The 25396-nt window shown below is 35.0% G+C and overlaps 4 protein-coding genes across 5 annotated transcripts; 1 reads left to right on the top strand and 3 right to left on the bottom strand.

Annotated features, from left to right (window-relative positions):
• The first annotated feature begins 1954 nt into the window (after positions 1 to 1954).
• On the top strand, positions 1955 to 2402 carry LOC119995580 (1-aminocyclopropane-1-carboxylate oxidase homolog 1-like). Its single transcript, XM_038842093.1, has 2 exons — positions 1955 to 2266; positions 2313 to 2402. Exons 1-2 carry the CDS (start codon positions 1955 to 1957, stop codon positions 2400 to 2402), a joined length of 402 nt encoding a protein of 133 aa, XP_038698021.1.
• Positions 2403 to 2563: 161 nt separating this feature from the next.
• On the bottom strand, positions 2564 to 6234 carry LOC119994838. 2 transcript variants are annotated; one of them, XM_038841268.1, is made up of 6 exons: positions 5656 to 6234; positions 4217 to 4334; positions 3775 to 4118; positions 3504 to 3602; positions 3324 to 3422; positions 2564 to 3233 (listed from the first exon to the last, which is right to left on the bottom strand). In XM_038841268.1, the coding sequence occupies exons 1-6, from the start codon at positions 6096 to 6098 to the stop codon at positions 2711 to 2713; spliced, it is 1626 nt and encodes a 541-aa protein (XP_038697196.1). In that variant the 5' UTR covers positions 6099 to 6234; the 3' UTR covers positions 2564 to 2710. The 2 variants fall into 2 exon arrangements, with proteins under 2 accessions (XP_038697196.1, XP_038697195.1); XM_038841267.1 differs by having other exon boundaries at positions 3504 to 3635; positions 5656 to 6231.
• Positions 6235 to 6699: 465 nt separating this feature from the next.
• LOC119995579 lies at positions 6700 to 11417 on the bottom strand. Its single transcript, XM_038842092.1, has 5 exons — positions 11260 to 11417; positions 8975 to 9084; positions 8443 to 8582; positions 8195 to 8265; positions 6700 to 7867 (listed from the first exon to the last, which is right to left on the bottom strand). Exons 1-5 carry the CDS (start codon positions 11415 to 11417, stop codon positions 6700 to 6702), a joined length of 1647 nt encoding a protein of 548 aa, XP_038698020.1.
• Positions 11418 to 11797: 380 nt separating this feature from the next.
• LOC119987914 (nudix hydrolase 18, mitochondrial-like) lies at positions 11798 to 13804 on the bottom strand. Its single transcript, XM_038832822.1, has 5 exons — positions 13417 to 13804; positions 12757 to 12862; positions 12571 to 12654; positions 12321 to 12449; positions 11798 to 12232 (listed from the first exon to the last, which is right to left on the bottom strand). Exons 1-5 carry the CDS (start codon positions 13488 to 13490, stop codon positions 12101 to 12103), a joined length of 525 nt encoding a protein of 174 aa, XP_038688750.1. The 5' UTR covers positions 13491 to 13804; the 3' UTR covers positions 11798 to 12100.
• Positions 13805 to 25396: the final 11592 nt, after the last annotated feature.

Here is a 25396-nt window from a genome sequence, read left to right as displayed (position 1 = left end):
GATTGTGAAGCAGTAATTGCGAAATAGAATAAAAGATGAATTACTCATTGATTGTCTAGTTACATACATTGAGATAGAAGTGTTCGATCGAATTCCTGATGAGGTTATTATACAATATTATCAAAATATGATAACTCGAAAAAAGAAATTATAAACATTTTATCAAATTTATGGATATGATTTTTACTTTTATCTCAATGTTAACAAGTGATATATATATATATATAACCCAAATATTTTATCAAATTTTTTGGGTTATTTATTAATTATGTCTTCAAAAGTATGAAAAACAACATTAAAAATCAAAATATTATAGGAAAAAGGTAAGTAATAATTGAAAATTGACTTACAAATATTGTCGACAATTTTTTTTATATTTTGAGAGTGAATTATCGTTCAATAAGCAAAGTGAAACCTTCAAGCAAAATCATAACTGCTCAAGCTCAAATGCTCGTGTCTTATATCTGCTCTCGGGCTTACTAAAGTACAATCAATAGTGTTAGGTAGCTCATATAGTGATATCTCATGGAAGCCCAATTTTCTTAAATGAAATTTTAAAACGTTTTAACTCTCAAAATACATGTTAGATTTTAAAAAAACACATATTCAAAATAAGCACATAAACTCTTTCTAACAATATCCATTGTCGATGATTTTCATCTTGGATCATCTTTTAGGCTTACTTCTTCAATTGAGTTTGCATTTTATTAATGTTTTATGAACATATTATCCTAAGCCTATATTATATAACCTTTTATTAGGTTAAGGGTGACATTTATTGAATAACTTACTTAATTTATCTATATATATTACTACTAAAAAAATTTACTAAATTTTTTTTAAGGGGGGCATCTGACGCCCTTGGGCATGGGTGGTTCCGCCCGTGGCCTCAGATGCACCAAACAACAACTTCAAACCATGCATTGAGAGGTCTAGAGTAAGACAAACCACGAATTTTGAACATTCATTCTATTAAGATTTAGAATCAAAGATTCCTATTGTGAATGAACTAGACGCAGAGTGTCGTTATCTACTAAGTTTGAGTGGAATTTAGGATTGTATTTACTATCAAATGTCCTTCTTAATTTAGTGACGTTACAAAAAAATTTAACAAAAATAGCCAAAGCTTTTTTTTTGTGAGCATTATTTGCATCTCATTTTTTAGTAAGAATGGAGTGCAAATAATGGCCCCGTTTGGAGGAGTATTTTTTATAGCATTTATACTACTTGCTAGTATAAATGCTACTGCCTTACCAAACGAGTTTTTTTGGCACGTAATCCGAGACATTTTTACTCAGCATTTTATGCTACTTTTGACATGCTACATGTATGAAGCATTTTAGTAGCATTTCACCGTCAAAAGTCAATATTATCCCCATTAATTTTTTTATTCCATTTATACCCTCACTTCATGTGTTATTATAAATTAATTAAAAAGTAAATAAATTTATTGATATTATAAAATATTTATCATTTAATATATGCTACTCAGCAAAAATGTTACTAGCAAAAGTTCAACCAAACACCACACAACATTCGAGCAACATTTCTGCTACTAAAATTCTCCAACATTTCTGCTACCACCATTTCCACTAGTATATCTGCTATTTTCAAAATGTCTTACCAAACTAAGCCAATGTTATTTTTTTTATATGTCAAAATTATGTAGCAATACCTACTCTCTTTTTTTTAATATAGAACGGCAATTTTTGAATAAACAAACATCATTTTGGGAGAGCTAAAATACCATTTGAAAGTCGTTGCTTTTGATCACATTTTATTTAAATTTTTGCTTATAACAGTTTATAATCTTTTTATCACATTTGACACAAAATTTATATAAAAACTCCCTAGCTCTTGTCTATATTAATAGGACACCAAGGTAAGCAAGCATCTTTACTTCTGATGCCAAGTTCCTTCTTCACAATAAACACAGCAAGAAAAAACCATATCCATGGCAGCAACAACAATTTCTACCGATAGCAAACCATATGACCGTCTCAAAGATATCAAAGCATTCGACGAATCAAAGGCCGGAGTGAAGGGCCTTGTCGATTCGGGCATCACCTCCATTCCTCCCTTCTTCATCCACCCACCTGACAGTCTATCAACCAGAATCCCAACTTCCTCCAATCCTAACATCATTCCCACCATCGATCTCTCCGGAGTTGACTCAGATAAAAGGCTTGTGCTAGTCCAGCAAGTAGCACATGCCTGTCGCGAGTTGGGTTTCTTTCAGATTGTCAATCATGGGATTCCATTGAAGGTCATGGAAAAACATGATTGGAGCTATTAAATTGTTTAACGAGCAGCCCATGGAGATCAAGTCCCGCATATATGGACCATTGCCAGAGCTAATATCACCAGATAGCCAGGGCTTTACAGGCAGTTCAAGCACATAGATATCGTGAAAACTGAAAAGGTTCTTCACAAAATAGTTACTGAAAATCTTTGACAGATTACAACAGGCTGGATCTAGAAACAATAGCAGATGGAATTAACAATAAGAACACATAATCTAGTAAATATATAGGTAGGAAGGGCAACAAGTGTCAAAAGCAAGCATCAAAAAAATTTGAGAACCCCTTGAATAATCGACTGAGCTTTATAGATTAGAGAATGTTTGAATATATATAAATGATGTGAAAAACCCCAACCCAACATTATGTAGAATTGCATATTCTTTCATCTTCAATCATACCAAACTTTCCTACTGTTCAGATAGAGAACTTGATTCCATTTTCTTTCTATACCCAAACCACTCAGCTATCTCTACATCATCACAAGCTTGATGATAATTCAATCCTTTTTGAGTGTTGGCATTACCAGATTCATCATTTTTTTCACTTCTTCTTTCAGCACTTTTGATTCTTTCTAACATCTCTACCTTCCATTTTTCTCTCTTTCTTGCGTCTTGAGACAAACTGCCTTTACCTCCAATAATAGGAAAATCTATAATTCCAGAGGCGCGATCCCCTGAAATTGAGCGATCATTGTCTTCACCATCCTCTTTCACAAATTTCCACATATCCAGACCAGGTCTATCTTGGACCCCAGATTTATGCTTATCGACTTCGTTTTCACTACTGACAAACTTAAAGCTGCCACAACCACTATAAACTCCTTTTTCCTTTGTAGATTGAGGAGACGCATTTAAAGCATTTGATGCTTTTGGACGTCTATGATCACATTTCAAGCAAACCATGTTTTTTCTGAAATTGATATAGTTGCACCTACATAGAAATAAGTTGCATACATTCAATGTAAACAATTATTAATGTTTCAGTAGCTATTGAAAAGATTGAGAGTGGAAATTGACTCACGATTCGCAGTCCCACTCTCCGGGATTAAGCTCTCGCTTTGGAGGCTTCTCTTTGCATCGTAGACATCTTGTGTTCTTTGCAAAATTTAAGAAGTAGCATCTGCAGAAACTCAAAGCAGTTACGACCTGTGAGCAAGAGAGGCAAAACTAGTAGAAAGTAAAAAGTAGGAAGACCCATTACTGGTCACATTTCCAGTCTCCTTTCTTTAATGGAAGATGCTCCTCCTGCTCCCTTAGTTGCTTTAGTCTTTCTTGAGATAAATCATCACAGCGCAGGCACCTAATATTTCTGGCAAAATTTAGGAAGTTGCATCTACCAACATGAAAAGAGTATCAGACAAATAAAAAGCGTGAATGCATTGGTAAATTTAAGCAGATACATCCACCAAGAAAAATACAGCACGAGTGCTTTAATCATATTTGTATTTGCTAGAAGACATCTGCCAACTTACTTGGGACACTGCCAGTCAACTAGCTTCATTGGAATATCTATGTTGCCTTTTTCCTGAGTACTTAAATGGTCTTGCTCTGACAGACCCCCTTGCAAGGTTATATCATTTGGAAGATCTGAGACAACTTCCTGGGTGGTATAATCCACTATCTCTTTCAGCAGCCTTCTCACTGATCCTTTAGCCTGTGTGTTTTGGCATGAACTGTTCTCCACTGTTGCACAAATAGGATCAAGCCCATACATCAGTAAAGTGCGCATGAGATCCACGGTCAGTGCACCTTCTTTTTCACGTGCCTTGATATAAGCCCTTTCGCAGTTTCCCCTCAAGTTGCATGAACTGCAGACCTGGTATTGTTTTCTTCCAAATCAAGAGTGATTAAGAAAACTAATTTGTCTCCATTCATACAGGTAATTACCAACAGGTAAAACAACATCTCACATACATTTCTTTCATCAATGCTGACATGAGCTCTCAGACGCTTCCCTGAATTGACAACTTTCCTATCTATGCTTGGGCATCCACATTCTGCAACAATGTGTATATCTTTCCTTGACAAGCACCTAACCATAAAAGGCATTGTGAAGTCTCAAATTCCAAAATACATAAAAGAAAAAGAAAATGCAAAAATTGTTGAAGCAGAGGGTAAATCCTCCACAGATTTACACTTAAATCAAAAAGTCAAATATTTAAAAGGGCTGAAATAACCCAAATAAAAAAATGTTTAAACTTTAAAACAGCATAATAACCCAAATCAAAAAACAGCTGAAAGCATCAGAGATACTCCACTTCTTTATTTTGTCAATCTGTACAAGGAAACTGAAAGCATCAGAGATAGTCTCCTGAATTATTTAAAACAGCTGAATAACCCAATTCAAAAAATGTTACTAGAGATCAAAGCTTCCTCGAATTTAACATACGGTCAACATATATAATTACCAAGCTCTATAAAGCTCCATGAATAATGAGATACCAGACCCCTAAAAGTGTTGCAATTTGCAAATTTGTGGATTGCTCATAAGTCAGAAGGCCTAAAAGCAAAAGCTTTTTATCCCGGTATGCATTACCGATACCATCTTACCTTCTGCTGTCAAACACACGATAGTATAAGTTAGTATCCATTTCTCAGAACATTTTTTAAGGAAACTTCATTATAGTTATTGAACAGAGAAGAGGCACATGGTGTGCTCTGCTCTTCAAACCTATCGAATTACTTTTTCCTTCCACTAGAGTTCCAAATGTCTAACCTACCTACAACCTATCTCATATTCCTCTTTTTTTAAATGAAGACTATGGACACATACACGAAGACACCAACCCACCCAGTTAACACACTGTTATAAGAAGACAATATCTCTACTCACTTCACGGCTTAACTTTCACCAACTTCCATTGCAATAAATGGATCCCAAGGAGAGCTGATGCAAAAGAAATAACCTTTAGTAAAAAGTCCCCATCTATCAAGCTACACGACCAAAACAATACCTTGGTAAATGACGAATATATTCAGCTCTACCTTCCAGCAAACTCGTTACAAGAAATGGTTGCTCACTCCCACATGATTAAACCTTTCTATGTAACAAGCACACTATGGTAATCATACAAGAACATGCCTGTATACTTCACATTGAAAGCAAGCAAAGTTTAAGTCAATGAGAAGGAAAAAAGAAGGAGTCCTTCATTGTAACCAAATATCAAACAGATAGCAAGCACAGTCAAAAAGGAAAAACACAAGCAAATAAAAAAAAAATCCATCCTATGATAAACAGAATCAATAAATACCTACCAACAAACCAAATTAGTTTATTAATTCAAAATAAAATATATTAAATCCATATCCATACTTAATCAAACTCAAAATTCAAAAAAATCAATTCCACATACTTTATTAGACGAGGTCGATCTCGCCCAAAATTAAGGCATGCCGTTCGAATAATATTGAAATCCTTCTCGCCCAAGTCGCTCCTATGAAAAGGGTTTCCTTCTCCATAAAAGTACCCTCTCTTCAATAAGCATTCCATTAAATCCACCCACTCCGACCACTGATGTGAAATCTGAAAAGTCCTTCCTTTTCCTGCATTGGAGGATTCACTTTCGTTGGAAGATTCATCCGAAGTGTTCATCGCTAACCGGCTACTCTGGTTTGTGTGTTTTGAAGATTGGATCGCTTCAACTTCATCCAAAACGAACCCTAACTTCGAACTGGGGTTTAGAGTTTCCGGTGCGCTGTAGAAATGTGAAGTGGGTAAGAGTATTGATAGGTTTTTGAATTGTGGTATTTGGATGCTGCAAAGGTATTCATGGCTTCTTTTCAAGAGCTTCTGCATTTGATTTTGGTCAGGATTTCGGGCTGCGAAGATTTTCAGTGCGAATTTTGAAAGTGTCCAACTTCAGGGATTGTAAAATGGGGCGGCATAACGTTGTTTTAGAGCATCTCCAAACGGAAGTGTCCATTTTAGCGCCTCAATATAGGGTGCTAAAATTCTTTTATAATATTTCACTTTTACAGACTTTTTTTTAATTTTTAAAATTTTTTTTTGTTTAAATGACCCTTCATGTCAGAGATTCCATGTCACTTCTTCCCTTTTACAGACAATTTTTTTTTATTTTTTAAATATTTTTTTTGTTTGAATAACACTTCATGTCGGAGATTCTATGTCACTTCTTCTTTTGATTATCAGTTCAGTGGGGTCCATATCAATTTGATATGAATTGATAAATTATCCCTCATGTCCCCTTTCTTCAATCCTGCTTATCTTCAAAGAAAAACATCATATGCTGCTTACGTTTGAACATTTGCTAACCCTATAATTATTTGACATCTATTTTAATTCGAAATTATTTGACAAATAAAGTTCTCTAAAAATTATTTACTATAATAAAGTAAAATAATTATTTTATTGAATCACATTAATACATGTTACACCCCTAATCTTCTAACGTAATAGTTTCGGGAGGGAACCTAGAACGAGTATGTTGTATATACGCATCAAGTTGTTCCATATAAGATGTAGCCCATGTAGCTGCACAATCATACCTGAAGTGTTTCCATTGATACATAATGGGAGGCATCGGATAACCCTCTGTCAACGCAACCCGAACGTAATGATTATTATTTACGTGCCCAATAGCTATAGCAACATGTTGATATAGCGGTGGAGGAGTTGATCGAAGTGGCAAATATGTCAAGCTCTGTAACTGACTAAGAACGTGTAGTATGACATTATACCTCGAAGCAATTAAGAGACCCATGTCTGGTATTGTCATCCAGTGCTCAATCGGTGCTCCTCTATCTGTTGCAAAGAAGTTCAATGAGTTTTGAATATGATATGCTCGCTTTTCACTGCCAAATATTGTAACATAGTGATCCCAGAATGTGTTCAACTCTTCCATCAAGTTATACCGGATGGTGGCCCATGCATCTTCGCCAAGACGAAGACAGACAGCTATTGCTCGAAAGCCGCAATTTCCATCAGGTATTACATCTTCTACTTGTTTGATGTAATCTTGCAATATAGGTGCAAATTGACGAACATAGCCATCTACGGAGTAGTTTATCCTTTCAGACCTTGAACTCATTTGTGCAGACAAATTTCCCTGAATCGATGTGCCTGACTTCAAGTTCGAGATAGGGCGTTCGTATGTATAACTGTGTATTCTTGGTTCTTTATCTTGAATAACTGCCTTTTGCTTTGAGATGGGGCGGTCGTATGAATAACTATGTCTATTTGGTTCTTGATCATGAATAACTGTCGTTTGCTTGGTATTCACCACCCTGTTCTTCGTTGGTGGGCGTCCACGAGTATTTGTCTTAACAGCTAGTTCTTGAACAGAAGTTGTAGACGGTTTGATTATCTCCCTCAGCTTCCTTAGTAGACTGAATTTACCCGGTTTGAACTGCTTCTTAAATTGTTCTGTGAACATTTGTACCTTGACGGCACAATCAATGTCATCATTGAGTAGAGAAACACATGGCGACAAGTCAAGTTTCCTCCAAAATGTATCAATGGAAGCAAGTGGTATAGGTTGACCATCATTCACATGTATTGCAATCTCGTGGGCACATGGTAGACAGTAGCATTTTCTATACTTGCATCTGCAGGCATATGAATCTTGTTCAACAACTTCATACCGCTCAAATTCAGTCGAAATTAGATCCAATGCGTAGATGGAAACAAAACCCCATAATTCTCAAAAGTGCTGGGTTCTGAATCGATGTTGTATGATATTTCTACTTTTCTCCACACTGGCTTTGATCGATGAAATTTGATTTCGAATGAGCTTATGAATGAACAATACCGAAGACTTCAAGTTCGACTGTGTTGAACCCAAATAGCGTTTCAACTTGGCATGCTGACTCTCCACTCTGTTAGTAGTCTGGTTCCCGAAATGCAACTAGCTATCGGTCCAAGCAGACACAAACATCTCCTTATATGATGTCAACCATACAGTTTCGATGTAATTAATCGCAGTTGGATGGTTTTGTAAAATTACCTGCATATATGACAAGTTGCATAGATGCACTGACTCATTTTCTGATTCCAATAACGTTTTCCACATTGAGTAGAAAGAATTCCACAATTGTTTTTCTCTTAGTAATGACTTGTAGTTCTTGACGATGCTATTATAAATATGCCAGGTACAAAGTAGTTTCGTAGCATTTGGAAATACCACTGCACACGAGTTCATAAGCGCCAACTCCCTGTCCGTGACAATAACTCTCAGAGCAGTGCACTCTTCCATTGTTGACTGTAAACACCTTAAAGCCCATGTGTAGTTTTCCTCTTTTTCTGAGTTCAAGTACACGAACGCTATGCAATCAAGAAAATCGACACAAGTATTTTAGAGTAGTTCGGAGACCCTTCTCCTACGTCTATTAACTAAGTTCATCAACCTTGGATTTTCCAATCCACTAAGGGTGTGGTTTTCACAAGAGCTCCACAAAACTTACTAGGGTTTTCAATCCACTAAATGACATTTTCTCTTAAATCATCCTTAGTAAATTATGTTCATAATGATGAAAATAAGTTTCATACAAGTTTTCATGTAAATCGGAGTTCATTTGGTTTACCACGTTCACAAAGGAACATATATGCACAAAACTTAGGTTAAACCTAGTTTTGGCGGAATTTAAGCATATGACCAAATCTAAGCGTAATGCACTTAATTTCACTTAATCCTTGTACTATAACATATATTAGACCTTCATGGACAAGTGATTCAAGTTCTAAGTCATTAGGATCTAAGTTGGTTAAATTATGATAAATCAAAGTTTGTAACCTTAACTTAGTCCATGTATGTTCATTCTCAAAGCTGAATTTCCAGCACACATTCAAGCATACATGTATGTCAATTTCTCATGGAAATGGGCATAAGCCTCACTTATCAAGTATAGGCACAATTCTCCAAGCAAGTGACACACGAAACACTTAGCATATAAGGTCTTCGGCCACACTTAACTCAAGTGTACAAGATCAATTACTTGGCACATGTAAACATTTAAGTATAAGCATTTAATACATGAATCATTTGCACAATTAAGATTAAATAAGATTAAACAACATGTAATTTGGCAAACAACCATTTAGGCATGTTTTCTAATATTTTAGGATATGTACAAGTCAAGCATGCTCGCACATATGTTGGCAGATAATCATACACAATCATCAAAAACACAATGTTGACCTAGACACTAAATCTTGATCCAACATTTAGCACTCCGACAAAGACTTCGATATGCTCATATTTGCTATGCAAGATGATAAATTGACTAATCAAAGATAACTATCACGCCATGGGGGTTCTGTTCTAGGCCATAGAGTAATTAATTGTGGTAGACATGATGATGTTGAAAGACTCCATTTGATTATTTCTCGGAAGATCTAGTGTATCTTCCTCATTTATTTCAAAGGAGATTTCATATGAGTAGTCGTTTTTTGTCAATTGTTGATGGGGTATTGTCTCACAATAACTACTTCTGTCAAAAACCTTATGCTCTTGGATTTCTCGATTTACTTCAATTCAAAAGGTAATAGCCACAATAAAGATGCTTACATATGATCAACTTGCAATTTCTTTGAATGAGTGTGCTCGAATTGGAGAAATCACTTTTCTGGACTAGCTCAGAGAATTTGTCGCAACAATTGTCGATGTGTTTGGACCACACTACTTGAGGGCACCAAATAGTAATGATATTGTTAGATTTTGATATAGCCATTGGAGTGCAACTCGAGTTCCCCAGGATGGGGAGTATTGAGTATTGACTGTATGCATTGAAAGTGAAAAAATTTTGTCCTACTGCATGGCAAGGGATATATAATGGCCATTGCCGGACCCCAACAATAATACTGGAAGCCGTTGCTTGCCTAAATCTTTGGATATTGCATGTTTTTTTTGGGATGCTTGGAGGGCGTAATGACATCAACGTATTAGGCCGATCCCTTATTTTTGATACCATAACTTCTAGACATGCTCCTCCAATCAATTATTGTATCAATGGGCATGAGCATACAATGAGATATTATCTCCCGAATGGTCTATATCGTGGATGATCAACTATTGTGAAAACAATCTCATGTCAACAAGGCTTGAAAAATAAATATTTTTCTATAATCCAAGAGGCAAGGCAGAAGGATGTTGAACGAGCATTTGAAGTACTCCACTCTCGCTTTGCTATTGTGTGTGGACCAGCTCGTGTTTGGGATACCAATACACTCTCGAATATCATGATAGCATGTATAATAATGCGTAACATGATAATCGAATATAAAGGATCCCATAGTCTATAACCAAATTCTTCATGTGCATATCCTACGAAGATGCTTTGTTTTGCATTTCCCTCCACCTTGGACCTTTCATCTTAAGTGAGTTGGGTTTAGCCCACTTATTGAGCCTAGGAGGAACAAAGTCATCCGGGCCCACTATATTCACGATAACCGAATAACCAAAGCCAACAATATTGAAAGATATTGGTACCATACTTTTCTACCTCTTTGAGATGGAATCTGTATTTAAGCCAAAGGCATGTGACATCCACAGTTCAAACCTTCATCTTCACGTATAAGTGACAAATTAAATGTGAAACTTCTTTACATTTGACTACAGGATGTACGTAAACTTTATGCCAGATAATATGTGGAGAGACTGTTTTCAGAAATGGAACCGAAATGATACAAGATGACTAAAACATTAAAAACGGATTTTGCACCACAACCAGTCAACCACTAGGCAAATTGCGGAGAAAGTCCTTTCTGTAGCCCAAGAGCTCGACAGTGAAATCGCCAATTGCATCACAGAATATATGGACAGTACATGCATTATTTCAGCCATTTAGATATGATATGCCAGAAGCAGATATTTGAATCTGTCAAGCTTCTGTGAGCTCCATAATTGAACACCAGGAAATTAAAGACATGCCTTGCTGTGTAGCACGCACTACTCTTAAAATTGGAGTACGACAAAGCATCAAATAAAAGTACTCAAAGGAACCTGGTTCTCCAATAGCGGAAAAGCTGTGGGGAAAAAGTTGTGTAATATGCTGCGAAGAGGAAGTCTCTAGCAAGGCCATTCCTTTGGAATTCAATAAAGGCGTAAAATTGCACCTTCCTTGTGTAGCAATCAAACCAATTGTACATCAACTTATGCATTTATAGCATAATCAAGCACTGAAGAGGAAGTAGATTGTGAGTTTCACGCCAACTCGGACTCGTAAATTCGAAGAGTTGGTCTTGCCTGGGCCACCATGGATAAACTGCACTACCATCTCCATCCAGTAAAAAATGTCACATGGCACATTCAGAAAATGAAAAAGGGTAGAAAAAGAAAGGAATACATTCTCAAAACAAGTGGTTGGAGAGGCAAGGCTGTTTGACATGATGATCACAAGTAGAAAGCCATGACACAACAGAGTGAAAACAGAGGAAGAAGAAAATATGAATCATATTATCCACAAAATAGAAAGCCAAGATGAATGGTTATGACTGAGAAAGGACTCCATCAATTTGAGAAAAGTTCAGCAAAAACAAAGTGAACCATCAACGTTCAATTGGAAAAAAGGATTTTCATTAATCTCTCATTGAAGAAGTTCAAATTTACAATCTGTGTACATTTTCCTTCTTAGTATTTGATTTACTGTCCAGAGAATGTCCATAAACCTTCAGAACTCCATGAAGTATGTAACAAGAAACAACAATCCTTTTTGCTCCTAACACTGCCTCCGTGAAAACCATGGCTTCCAATTCTTCTCTCGTCTATTTTCGGGAAGACTGAAAATATGAATCACATGGTTTTGAACAAGGAAAATCCTATGTACAAACTCCCATGAACTTTCCTAGCTTAATGAACAAGATAATACATCTTCTCCGTTTTCTTGTCGGGGAGACATAACCCGGTCAACTAATATGTCTAGGGCTTCCTTCATCCACCAATGCCGACAAGCTTCTCTAGCATCATCCACAGTCATCTATACAATATAGTTGCACATGTAAGTTCCAGAACCATAAAAGTCTACCAAAAAAAAAAATTAACTTCACCAATGATTCGAAACATACCCATATTCGTTGCCGCACATTCATCTCCGGCCAGAGTTCTAATTGCTCCTTCACAAGCAGAGGAAACATGTATCCTTCATAAAATGTGCCTTGGCTTTTGCTTAAAAAGTTCCATTTGCCCAATCCACACTGCCATATAAACCAATATAGCCCCCTTTAATTCAAGGAACTCCATAGAGAGCCAAAGAAATCAACAGAAACAAATGCATTACTGGCACAAAAATGAGAGAAGATGGATTTTGGTACTAACCTCAACAGTGCCAAGAACTCCAGCCTCTTCAAGTGACTCTCGAGAAGCTGCTTCTTCCACAGATTCATCAAGTTCCCAGCCACCCTGGTGAGACAATGAAATGTTAAATGCATAATCAATGAAATGAAATTGAAATTGTATCATGAAAGAGGAAGAGAAAGGTGAGGAAAGTAGGCCTGTATTTACCTTAGGAAACATCATTCCTTGACCTTTCTGTGAAGTGATGATGAGGACTTCTAGTTCATCGCTAATAGATCCATCACTGCAACTTTTGAATCTATATGGTATGCATCTGCAATTTCCAAGATTAATGATAAAAATGTTAATTTAATTATACTTAAAATCAATTTCTAACTAAGGCAGGCCAAGATTTATCAGAAAAGGCAATAAATGCTATTAGGGAGGGATGACCAGAAAGCTCATAAAGAACCCCCAAGGTTTGTATTCCAAAACCACCCTTTTTCTTCAAATCATCAAATCAAAGTGTTCTATCTCCAACAATTAGAAAAAGGCCACAACCCAGAAGATTGAATGTGGGGGCCAACATGAGGCAACAACTCAAAATGTCAACAGTGATTTCTTATGAGTGAAAAGTGATCTAAATCCTCAAAACACACAAAAAGACAAGCAAATCAGGATAATAAAAAGAAACCCAGAAATTTTTCACAAAACTCGAAGGGCATAATCCAAAAGATCGATAGTGGGACCAATAACCCAAATGGCAAAACGACCTCTACAAACTAGAAAAGTAATCAAAAGCATCCCCACAAACAGAAAATGACAATCAAATAAGAAGAAGAGAACAAACCCAGGAATTTGTCAACAAATAAAAAGCAGAATACTCACCCCACAACTTGGCGGCGGCCCAAGTGGTCGTATCTCTGGAGCTCCCTTCCTGTGCGAGAAACCAAACACGCCATCGATTCTCCAGAAAATTAAGAACCCAAAATTTGGAAAACCCAAGATGAAGATAAAGAAAATAGTGGGTTACAAATATAGAAGAGCACAAAGCGGTATTGCTGCTAGATTGTAGTGTTAGTTAATCGGTTATAGATAAATGCCCAAAAATCCAGATAAATAGACGTTTGAAGATGCAGAATAAGAGGATTGGGTGAATGACAGAAGGGGAAATGAAATCTATCAAACGAAAGGGACTCTTATATTTAGCTATTTTTAGAAGAGAGAAAAAAATCCAAAGTTTGAGAGCCGCATGTGAGAAAATGAGCTGCCTTTGAGCTTTATATAGAAAATGAAAAGATGGAGAAGGAGATGGTTCGTAGGTCCCAGGAAAAGTGAGAAACAAACACCGTGTGTAATTCGACGCCTGCAAATGAAATGATGTCGATATATATATATATATATAATATTCTTCTTCCACTCATCGAAATTATTAATATTATTAGGAGTTTTCTACTTCAATTGACATAAACAGAAGAAATTGTAGATTTTATTAGAGAAAAAATCCATATGAAGCTTGCCGTCCATTTGCATTTTTAAAACCTGCTAATTTGACTCTCTATTTTTTGGTTTACCCGCCGTCCATTTGCAGTCATATTATTACATCCTTCGTGACATATATTAGTTTCTATTTGTCTTTACCTATTATTTAGGGAATTTCTGTTTTTATCGGATGTCCCCGTCGGTACATTTAGGGAATTCTTCTTATTTCTTAATGACCATTAACAACATAAAAGGTTGATTTAGAGTTACAAAGGTTTTTTTTTTTAACCGAGAATTCATCAATCCAACATGTCCATCGGATAGTTAGGTCAACTCTAAACTCAGGTCACCATTAGAGTCGTAGATGCAGAGTATTAACCTGATAACTTGAATTCAAGTCTTCCGACACAAATCACTACTCTTCGAATGTGCGTATGATAAATCTATTAATTCATGTGATAACCCACAAATTATGCGTGTCCGGTAAACACCTGAAATTTCTTATTCCCCCTCATCCTTCATTCATGAGTCACCATGGACCATACGTGGTGGTTAAGCGGCAGTCATGTTTAAACAGCTTTGTTAAATGTTAATTAAACCTAGTCTTTGTTAACGTTATTTAATGAGCACGAGCCAAAAAGGAAAAAATGGACGCGCCATGTGTTTTCTATATTGATCAGCTAGCTTAGCTTTTCTTTTTTTTTTGAAGGAAAGGTCGCAGACCCCCATAGTATTAATACTTAACCAATACCAGACCACTTTAAGTGGACACATTCTCTACTTGAAAAGTATAAGAAACCAGACACGGACAAAAACAACAATCAAACAAAGTTGCTATAAACAGCCATAGAAAAAACGCAAGAAGAAACAGATAGAAACATAACCCAATAGACCAACCAAGCCATTATGTCCCGACCCTCTAATCAGAAGAGCCAAAACCTGGGAACAAATCTCCTGCGGCTAACCTGTCTTTTACCACCACTGCAGCTATATCCGGGGGAACCCCCCCTCTTAGCCAATAGGTGGGCTGCTTCATTATAGTCTCGCTGCACATGGGATGAGCTAGTTTGGCTTGGATGCCCTTTCCCCCAACAATGGATTGTGATTTAATTAATTAATAAAATAAAATGTTAAGAATTTTGGTAATAATAGGTAGGTAGGTAGGGTTGGAAAGTCCACACGGCAGCATCTCAATGGGGTTTGGTAAATTTAGGGGAATGAGAGAGATGAATGTAATTAATTTATGTTGTCGCGTTGACTTTTTTGGAGGAGTGGAGAACATGGGCACGTGTATGAGAGTGGGCTTTGTTTGAATGCCTTGGACTTTTTCATTTGACTCATTAAATTTGGTCTCACCCCACAAATGAGGCGATTTTTCCTCCCGCGTCCCTCGCGAATTGATTTCATGCATGCACGTTGCCTCAAAATAAATCCTTGTCGGCTGTTGCTATAATAAATTTCCTAACCATTTATAGTTTGTTTGGATCCAAAATTTAAACTTTTGGAGGAGGGAAGACTCTCAATTTTCCTAAGTTTTTTTCTAATTTTAAATAATTTAAAATTTAATTCTTACAAATAGTAAAAATAACATAATTAATACACCCGAGTCACTAGTTGAAGTAATAAGGATGTATGTCATCCTGATGACCAGAGTTCGAATCTCCCTCCCCCGTTTAAAAAAAAACATAATTAAAATATAAATTTCAATAATTAAAGTATAACTTTCAATATTATGTGTATTATAAATAAGTCCATAGAAAAACGCCACAATAATTATTTCAAATATTATATTTATTAAAGTAATTTCACTTTGTATTAAAACCCATTAAATTTTTTATGTATATTATTCAATATCAATAATTTTTAAAGTTGGTGAAACATTACTTGTAATCTCCTCCTCCACCACCTCCACTTACATATTTTTAGTATTTTCTCTTCTTTTGTTGTTTTTCCTTCCACATTTGGGGGCTTTCCTCCATCGATCTGGTGTATTCCTCCCTATTTCGTTCAGATCTGGCTTTTCTCAACGTTGATGTGGATTTTGCTAACGATGAAATCTGTCTTTTGGTAGTTCGATTCAAGGTTGTGAAGAACATGTCCCAAGACTTTAGCGTTTGCTCCACCAATCTTGTCATTTGGGGAGCCTTCATGACAATGCACCATAGTGCTATTTATGCTGCTTCAAGACTGCCGTCTACTTCCAAAAAAGAGTTATATCTCTTTGTTCCCGCTATTGTTTTGGATTTTTTCTTTGTTCTTGATACAGGATTTATATTTTTCTTGCTATATTTTTGGAGGTGGATCCTCATTTTATCATATAATTTGTGTTGTTTGGTTCTAATATAAGTTTCTTATTATCAAAAAAATAATTTTTAAAGTTCGGGTCCTGCTTGCTTTTTTATGTGCTGGATAGGAGATCAGTCGCTTCTAGCAGTTGGGGATAGGAGTATTTCTATTGTGAATGATGTGTGTGTTCAGGTGTGTCAAGACTTGTTGTTAGTCCAAAGATTTTGATATGAGATTGCACCAAATCTGACGTGGCACCAAACGAGCTATGCATAATCTGAGAACACAAAATGCCGGTTTGAGGTTGCCTTATGGGAAAAGGACTTATAATTTGTTTATTGTCAAGTGAGAAATGCATGAGATAAAAGACTAACATTGGAATGAAAGAATTTATATTAACAAAATGAAAAATAGCACATCATTGAAATGCATCTGAAATTTCATTAATTGAGAATATATCATGGAATGTATTGAGGGGCGTGCTTTTCAAGTTAAAATAAAAACATAGTCGCGGAGGCTTGAAAAGTAAGTAGGTAGGCTAAAGATAATTGACCGAAATCATTTCTATGAAAGCAATAAAGTTATAAATGTAGAGTCCATGTTTGACGCGGAGTGAGTGTGAATGTCTCTACTTCTTCCTTTTATAGTCTTCATGGTGACCATGATGATCTTAATCTCTTGTTTCCTTGGCACGATATGGACATGTTTTATCATGGGAGATCGTGAAAGACAATCTTCTTGCTTGTAATTACTTGAGTTGCAAAGTCAAAACTCTTCATTGAACCAAACTCAATTACTGATTGTGTATGTTTAACTCTTTGATATGTCTATTTTTTCATGTGTTCTAAGTCAATTCAAAAATAATTAATCAAACACGATAAGTTCAATTTATGAAAGTACATAAAAATTCATTTTTTAATATTAAAATTTGGTTAACTATTTCTTTCTTTCTTTATTTGTATTTTTTACTTTTAAATAATTAAGTTTCTTAAAATTTAAGTCATGCAAGTAGATTAAAAAAGTTACTATACGAACTGGAAACTAATTATCTTAAACTCCTACATTCATCAAAGTGATTCCTCTTTATATTAAACTCTTTCATAATTTTCAAATAAATAATTTGTACATATTGTGTGAAAAAAAAAATATTCTTCTAAAATTAAAGTTTATGATGTTAGTAGTGATATTCGACTTTTTAGATTAGTCCTTATTTTAGTTTTCAATATAATATTTTAGTTGCTCAAAACTCTAGAATTTTTGCCAATTACAATTCAAATTATAGATATGTACAAATTTTCATCACTTGTTATGTGTGGTATCTTTTCAAAGAAAATGAAAAGTATTACTAAAAAAGTCAAAAAATAATTATTAATTATTAAATTTATATATCAATATATTTTTAAAAATGTATAATCCTATAATGGTTCTTCTTGAAAAATGTCTTTTTTTTTCTTATATATAATAGTTCCGCTTATGCTCTCTATTACTTTAAAACATATAATCATAAAAAATTAATCAAAGTTTTAGATATTTTTCCATTACAAGTCAAATTTCTTATGACTATATATGAAATTTTCATTCAAATATAATTGAAAAATATTACTTTAAAACATATAATCATAAAAAATTAATCAAAATTTTAGATATTTTTCGATTACAAGTCAAATTTCTTATGACTATAAATGAAGTACTCATTCAAAAAAATTGAAAAACAACATTAAAAATACTACAATAGGTCGTTTTAACTCAATGATAATTAAATACTAAATTATTTGATATAATAATCCCTTGCATTACACCGACACACGCCTAGTTTAAATAATAACTCAACTCAACTAGTCATACAAAACTGAAATTTTCTTTTTACAAAAATGTTAGAAATCTCAATAAAAAGCATCTCAGTCATCCCAGTAATGGATCTTGTTCCTTGATTGATGTAAGTGTAAGGGTCCACAAAATCTGATGATTGAACCAGAAAGTGACACATCCATTATTGGAATAACTGGGATGCTTTTTATTGTGACCCCTATCACTTTTGTTCTTTTTATTCCAACCAATATATTGGATCAAGACAAATGGTCATAAATAGGGAGCCGTTGCCTTTTATTACACACGTACTATGGCATTGACTATATTTGTAGCATATTTGACATTTAATTGTCTTAATTAATTTCTGTATTCACGATTTCAAGTATACTCATGTACAAGAAAAAAAAAAACCCCTCTATCTCAATTCCTCTCACCCTCTCTCTCTCTCAAAAAAATTTTCTCAACTCTAATCTTCAAAAATATAGGGGAGGAGAGATCAGACTCTTGTTCTCCTCCCCAGCTCTTCCTCCTCCTCCCATGAGATAGATATGCCCTTTCTTAATCTCGATTTGTTACTCTCTTTCTCTCTCTCTTAATGTTTTTGTGTTGAATAAGAGTTTTGCAGGGTTTCTCTTCTCCGACTCTAGATCTCCTTTATCCATCGTGGATCTTCAATCTTCGACCTTTTTGGTGTGCTTCGACGATATATATTTGGTTTATAGTCATGAGATTTTTAGATCTGAGGCAGATTGACCTCTCTTGTTGAAGGGGAAGTCAAGATCCTTGATGTAGATCCAAGGTGTAATCTGTGTGTTATTTTTTCTATTTAGTCTCTGTTACTCGGTATCGACTATGGAATTGTTCGGCGATCGTCTGGCGATACCCGATATAATACAATGTCGTCCGGGAGTGTTCGGTAATTGTCGTTTTAGTGTTTGTGTTATTCTGTTTTTTCTTTTAATTATCTTGGTTATACTCTATTTTTATGGTAGCTTGAGTACCTACGAGGCTCAATCACATAATTTATTGGGTATATGAATACAATTAGATCTATGACCTTTTAAAAAAAAGTATACTCATGTATACATACGTATACACACTCTTGGAGGTAGTAGTTAGTCACTCCTTTCTTCGAAATAATATAAGGTAAATATATTTTGAACTCTCATAACTAGACAAAGTTGGCCATACATTCTAATATCGGCGGTACTAGTTCCCAAAAGATCTAGTTCCCAAAAGATCGAAACCGAGTAGCGTCGATAAACCCGATTAACTTTTATGGAGGATCAGAGCATTAATAATCTATTGATTCTAATTTTATCCCCCAATTGTTCGTTTTAATTTGATTTCAAAGACCTAACAAGAACTATGAATCTGATCTTGTGACATGAATATTGAGAGAGATTGGAGATTGGGTTGGACAAGAAGTCAAAAGAGGAGGAGATGATTCAAGGAAGAAAAGTATTTTGTCGATTGGGATATGAGAGCCACACGTCTTTTATTTGCATGGTGGACTAAAAGAAAGCATTGACAGTATTTATTGACTGCCACTCTGCCTGTGGCAAGTATATAAAAAAAGGGACAAAACAAGACAAGACATGCGAATAATAGAGGGGAGTTTATAAAGTAAAAAAGGGAGTGTTAATCGTAGCACTTCTAATATATGTGGCTTGTGTGTGTGTGTGTGTATAGGCCTAGTAGTTTTAAACTCATGAGTTATCCAAAACGTCAAACTACTTCTTCACTAGTACACTACTATACAAAATAAAATTTTATAATTATTGGCTGATTGATACATCATTTACATCATCATAAGGAGAAAAAAGAAGAAGGAAATGACAAACCTTACGTACCATATATAATTAAATCCTTAGTCAAAAGTTGTATATAATTCATAGTTATATTATTGTTTGCTAAACACATTCACGATCAATATGATAAGAAAATAACTAATGTGGAATAATAGAGAAATAAGAAATCAAGATCAATCACATACAAGAGACAAACAATCTTACATGGTTCGATTAATCTTCCCTACGTCCACAGGCGGAAATAATAGATTTTATTCATGAATTCTCTCTGAATAGATGGATTGGATCGAAGTCTAGCTGAATAGAGTACTGTTCCGCAAGCATTTGGTAAAATAGGTAAGAGAGAGGGTATGGCAGTTTCATCATGAGTTGAATTGGGTATTTTTTTTAAGTGACATACAATATTAATTAACTAAACGCATCTCCATGAACATTTGTGCAGATTACATGTGGTAGACAATATTTTGTATTTATTGTATCATCACTTTTCCAACCCTCCGGCCAACCATATCCATTAATTTAGTAGTCCTGATTAACATATCGGAGGAGAGGAATCTTAGGCACTCTAGAAGGAGAAGGAGAGTTAGTTGGTGGTTGATGGAGAAACTAATTAAGATATATTTGTAGGGGTTCGGGGACAGCGCCCATGATATATCACTTGTCAATATTATGATAAAAATAAAAATCATAGCCATAAATTTGATAAAATGATTACAATTACCTTTTCCGAATTATTATATTTTGATAATATTGGATAATAATCTTTTCGGAATTTCGATCGAACATTTCTTTCCCATTGCATGTAATTAGACAAATGACAACTTCTTTGTGAGTAATCTTTTATTAGGCTAAGGGGAACATGTATTAGTTAAGGGAGACATTTTACTTTGTTGTTAAGAAAATATCTCGGTTTTTGAGACAAAAAATGCCATTCGGTTATTGTAAACCATTTATGGTTAAAAGACAACATATTGTTGATATAAAGTGTCAACCAAACGGTGTCATTGTATTAAATACTAGTATATATGGTGTCTAAAATATTGTAATTGTTTGGTTCAATTCTTGTTGATAACAGCATTCATAGGCGGATCCATGCTATGGCTGCCCCCTTTAAAAAAAATGTAACAGTTAATTTTTTTTAATAATTTATCATATATGCACAAAAATTTGGATTAGTAATTTCTGAAATTGTCCCATTTTGGACAATTCTCAAACATTTTGCAGTCATTTTCCACTTATACCCTAGATATTTTATTGAGCTGACTATCATGCTGTTATTATTATGTCAGTTAATGCTACCCATTTCCATCAGCCAATGACAATGGAGGTTGTAGTGAATTTAACATGGCCGACATTTGAATTGTTACCTTTGATTGCCGAGACTTCTGAAATATTTAAAAAATGTTTTATTAATGTTTAAGAAATTATTTCTTATTTATTTGACCATTTACTTGCATCAATAACAACTTAAATGTATAATACCTTTGTATGTAATTTGTCACAACAATTTTAACATAAATATGTTACTAGCAAAAATATAACCAAACATTTATCAACATTTCAGTAATCATATCTGCTACCATTTTTTTACTAGCATGGATATATATTATAATATATGCTACTGTCAAAATTGTCTACCAAACGGATTCAACATTTTAAAACCAGCATATCTGCCACTTTTTAAATATTTTACCCAAAGGAGCAATAATGTTTCATTGAAAAATCAATTGCAAGTCATTTTATTAAGAATGTACGTATCTTCCTCTAATAATGTCGGCTTCAAAAAAAAAAAAAAGACTTGGGTTGGGTAGGCGAGAGTCATGTGTGCTGAAATGGTCTCCTAATTTAATTCTTATATTGCCGGAAGAGGACTTCCATTATGCATACATACAAATAAAAAAAGACAACCTCGAGTTGCATTGCAATGTTGACTTAAAGAGATTAATGCAAAGCCAACAAGTCTTTCTTTAAACTCCTGGAGGAAAAAAAAGATGGATAGATAGCAACCTAATGAACATGACATTTTATCTGAATTTTAATTAAATTATATTGTCAATAATTGGAAAAGTGTGTGTTACTTGCACATACGTGACTCACTGTTCCTAATAAAACAAAAGGTTTAACTTAATTTTTGATCTGTTCATTGCCACGTGAGTATGACCAATGCCAATTACACGTCAGACTAGTAGATAAGAAAGAAAGGGTGACTCATCTTTTGTTAGAAAAGTGAGTCACCATAGCTCCATAACCATCATTTTTCTTGGCTTTTCATGATGCATATATACATATATATATATACAATTTTTCTCCCATGTAAACCAATTATGCGAACTTCATTGTTTCCGTTGGATATGTCCAATGGCTACAGATGAAGACCATTATTTTATCCAACTTTAGCCTCACGCGAACTTCATCTGCAGCCGTTGGACAATCCATAAAAAAAGATGTTTTCCTTGTCTTTTCCCCCCATAGTTTGTGTACTTATCAAGTGCACGAAAGGGTTTTAACAACCCTCTTTAGTTTCAACTGGACCATTGAGAACTTGATTGATGCTCGGTCCACGCTTGACGGGCTTAATTTGAAAGTGGACTATTGTTAAAGTTTAGTGGGTAAATTTTATGGTAGCATTCCCACTATATTTTGTCTAGCTAGCACTGTTGTGTGTGTTTTTGTCTATAGTGTGATTGATCCTTGGTAGGAAGAACTTCCCTATTTCTCTGACCTTGTGTTCCTGTAAGATCTTTGAGATGTATCTTTTTCATCGACTTATTGTGTTAGTTGCATGCTGATTTCTGTGGTTCATTGCATCTTTAATTTCATGCGTGACGTCGGTGGTGAGAAAGGCATAGGTATGAGTCGGTGTCAAATGTAAGCATTTGAGCAACACGGTCATTCATACTCGTCGGTGTCAACCGTCATCGATTTTGAAATTTGGAAGGGGGAAGGAAAAAAAAAACAATGGGCTTGACGAAACAATCAGTTTAACAACTGAAATTAATGGTGATATGCAAGTCTCCCAAACTAATCTACAAATACCAAATCACAATATACGCGTCTTTAATCTCTGAGACACTGACATCCAAAAATATACATATGTGATGGTTTGCTACAAATAGAAGAATGTACAAAGGTTAGGAAAGAGGACTTTTATTTTTGGTAAGAAGATCACGCAACCCAGCTGAATACAGATCAATAATGCATCAAATACATGACGCATGCATATCATGGTAATCAATTAAGGAAAGACAATGCAATTCTATCACAAACCCTTTTACATCCATACCATAATTACGCAACATACCTAGTAAAATACTTGCTTCTATGCTTGGAAAACTTAGCACTAGTTAAAAAAAAATTACTAACATAAGGTAAGAGGGTTCTATTAGTTTAAGATGTGAACGTTACTGTTTTCTCGTGCCCTTTTTGTTGTAGCAAGGAGTTTATTCTTGATGAACATTATTTGCATCTCATTTTTTACTAAGTACACCTCATTCTAGTGTGTTTTTAAAGGGTTAATGGGGTGTACTTAGTAAAAAAAGGGGCTGCAAATAATGTTCATCTTATTCTTTCTTCATGTTGGCTGTAATGTGCTAGCTAGTCCTTGCTGAAAGGGCTCTTTAGTAATTTCCTTTTCTTAAAAGTTATGTTGTTTTATTCTCTTGTGTGATTTAGGTTTTGAATCGATCTCTTTGGATAAGTAGTTATGTTGAATCATTTTTATTTCAATGAATGAAATGCCTCTATCTACCACTATTCATTCTTGTGCTCTGATTCAGTGGTTTTTTGGCTGAACTTAGTTAGTTGTATCTTCTAACACAGAAGGTATCTTCTCGATGATCTTTCTACCAAACAGGCTTGGGAGCTCTGAGAGATGAGTTTCAGGAAGCTCCAAGGTATATAATGTGAGACTTTAAAAACTCAGGCGTGACGACATAGAAAATCTAAAAATGAAAGATTCAGAAAATGTCTTGCAGTACTACACTAGGGGCCATTTGATACAGATTTTTGCTAAGCATTTATGCTAAATACTAGCATAAATGCTTTGTGCATGCTAAACAAGCATATCCGGGCATCAAATCCGAGATATTTTCTATAGCATTTTAGGGTCTTTTCAAAATGCTCCAAATTTGAAACATTTCAGTAGCATTTCCACATTTATTCCTTTTATGCCCTCTGTATTATGCCGTCGTTCCCATTTTACCACTTCACCACTATCGCCAGTTTCAACCCACATAAGAGATGGAGGTGCACTTCCGACCATGACCGACGGAGGTGGACTTCCGATGGAGGCCGACAAGAGCCAGGCTCACCATTATCGTGGCTCAAATAATCCTCCGAAGACAACACATATCCCTCCCTCGGTACCCATTACCCGTCTTCTTCCTTTCTTCTCTTCAACTTGACACCGTGGTCCACCTCTTGTCGACAGGAGGAAGAAGAGTGCATGGCGTCGTCTTCTCTACTCCCCTTCTTTCATTCCCTTTCTCTCTCTACACAATCTCTCTAATCTGGTTCAGTCCAATTTTGGAGAGTGGAGGAGAACAAGATTTATTTAAAAATAAAGTTATTTAATTCTCTAATTATTATATTCTTAAATAATTATTTTGTTTTATCAATTTTATCATATAACTTTTCTGTTTTATTATTCTTAATAATTTTTTTAATAATTATGTTTAAGGTAATACTCTTGCACGTAATTTGCCACAAAATATTACGTAACATAAATGTTACTAGTAAAAGTTTAACCAAACACTACCAACCATTTATACAGCATATATGCTACCACAATTTTTGTTAGCATATATGCTAATTTCAATATGTGTTACCAAACTGGGCTTAGGTTGTCTGAAATTGTAAACAAAATGAGAACTTCCCTCAAAAGTTTAACTCCATTATAGCTATTGAAGAAAGGAAGAATCTCGATGAATTAACTATTATCTATTTGTTGGGTTCTCTAGAGGCTCATGAATCTACATGTGGAGTGAGGAAGATGCTTCTGAAAATATCTTTAGGGCAAAACCGAATTTGGGAGTTCCAATAGTTTTGAAAAAGGAAAATAAAAACTGGGGAGCAAATTCTGTAGTAGAGTTGGTAATCTTGAACAAGATTGCTAGTGCAAAGGCAAACCAAAGTGCAACAACTGTGAAAAACATAGGCATCTCCAAAAAATTGTAGGTCTAAACAGCAAGCCGACTTTGTTCAAAAAGAAGAAGGAAGTAAAGAGGAAGGGGTTGAAGAACTTTAGTTTTATACTTGTCTTTTAGCCTCCGAAGTGAAAAAGAATGTATGGTACATTGAGAGTCACTTGAGGGGAAATGAAAAGATCTTTACTAGTATGAATAAAAGGAGAAATTCTCAAGTCAAAATGGGAAATGGGGACATAGCCAAAGTTGAAGGAATTAGGACAGTTGCTGTGAAGAGCAGACGAGGAACAGTCCTAATTCAAGATGTGATGCTTGCGCCTAACTTAGACGTCAATT

Source organism: Tripterygium wilfordii, chromosome 3 (genome assembly GCF_013401445.1).
Source record: "Tripterygium wilfordii isolate XIE 37 chromosome 3, ASM1340144v1, whole genome shotgun sequence".
Lineage (NCBI taxonomy): Eukaryota > Viridiplantae > Streptophyta > Magnoliopsida > Celastrales > Celastraceae > Tripterygium > Tripterygium wilfordii.
This window is presented reverse-complemented; position numbering and strand designations above follow the sequence as displayed.

Bases quoted from the DNA above. Each gene is read 5' to 3' on its own strand.
- LOC119995580 (XM_038842093.1), top strand. From the start codon at position 1,955: ATGGCAGCAACAACAATTTCTACCGATAGCAAACCATATGACCGTCTC. The intron at 2,267-2,312 runs GTCATGGAAAAA...TTTAACGAGCAG, and splicing joins ATCATGGGATTCCATTGAAG to CCCATGGAGATCAAGTCCCG.
- LOC119994838 (XM_038841267.1), bottom strand. From the start codon at position 6,098: ATGCAGAAGCTCTTGAAAAGAAGCCATGAATACCTTTGCAGCATCCAA. The intron at 4,335-5,655 runs GTATGTGGAATT...TTTTATGGTTAG, and splicing joins GATCGACCTCGTCTAATAAA to GTGCTTGTCAAGGAAAGATA. The intron at 3,234-3,323 runs GTGAGTCAATTT...ATTTCTATGTAG, and splicing joins GGAGAGTGGGACTGCGAATC to GTGCAACTATATCAATTTCA.
- LOC119995579 (XM_038842092.1), bottom strand. From the start codon at position 11,417: ATGCATAAGTTGATGTACAATTGGTTTGATTGCTACACAAGGAAGGTG. The intron at 9,085-11,259 runs GTTCCTTTGAGT...CTGGAAATTCAG, and splicing joins TTCCGCTATTGGAGAACCAG to CTTTGAGAATGAACATACAT. The intron at 7,868-8,194 runs GTTTGTGTCTGC...ATATGCCTGCAG, and splicing joins TTGACATCATATAAGGAGAT to ATGCAAGTATAGAAAATGCT.
- LOC119987914 (XM_038832822.1), bottom strand. From the start codon at position 13,490: ATGGCGTGTTTGGTTTCTCGCACAGGAAGGGAGCTCCAGAGATACGAC. The intron at 12,655-12,756 runs GTAAATACAGGC...TTGTCTCACCAG, and splicing joins AAGGAATGATGTTTCCTAAG to GGTGGCTGGGAACTTGATGA. The intron at 12,450-12,570 runs GTTAGTACCAAA...TTTATATGGCAG, and splicing joins GAGTTCTTGGCACTGTTGAG to TGTGGATTGGGCAAATGGAA.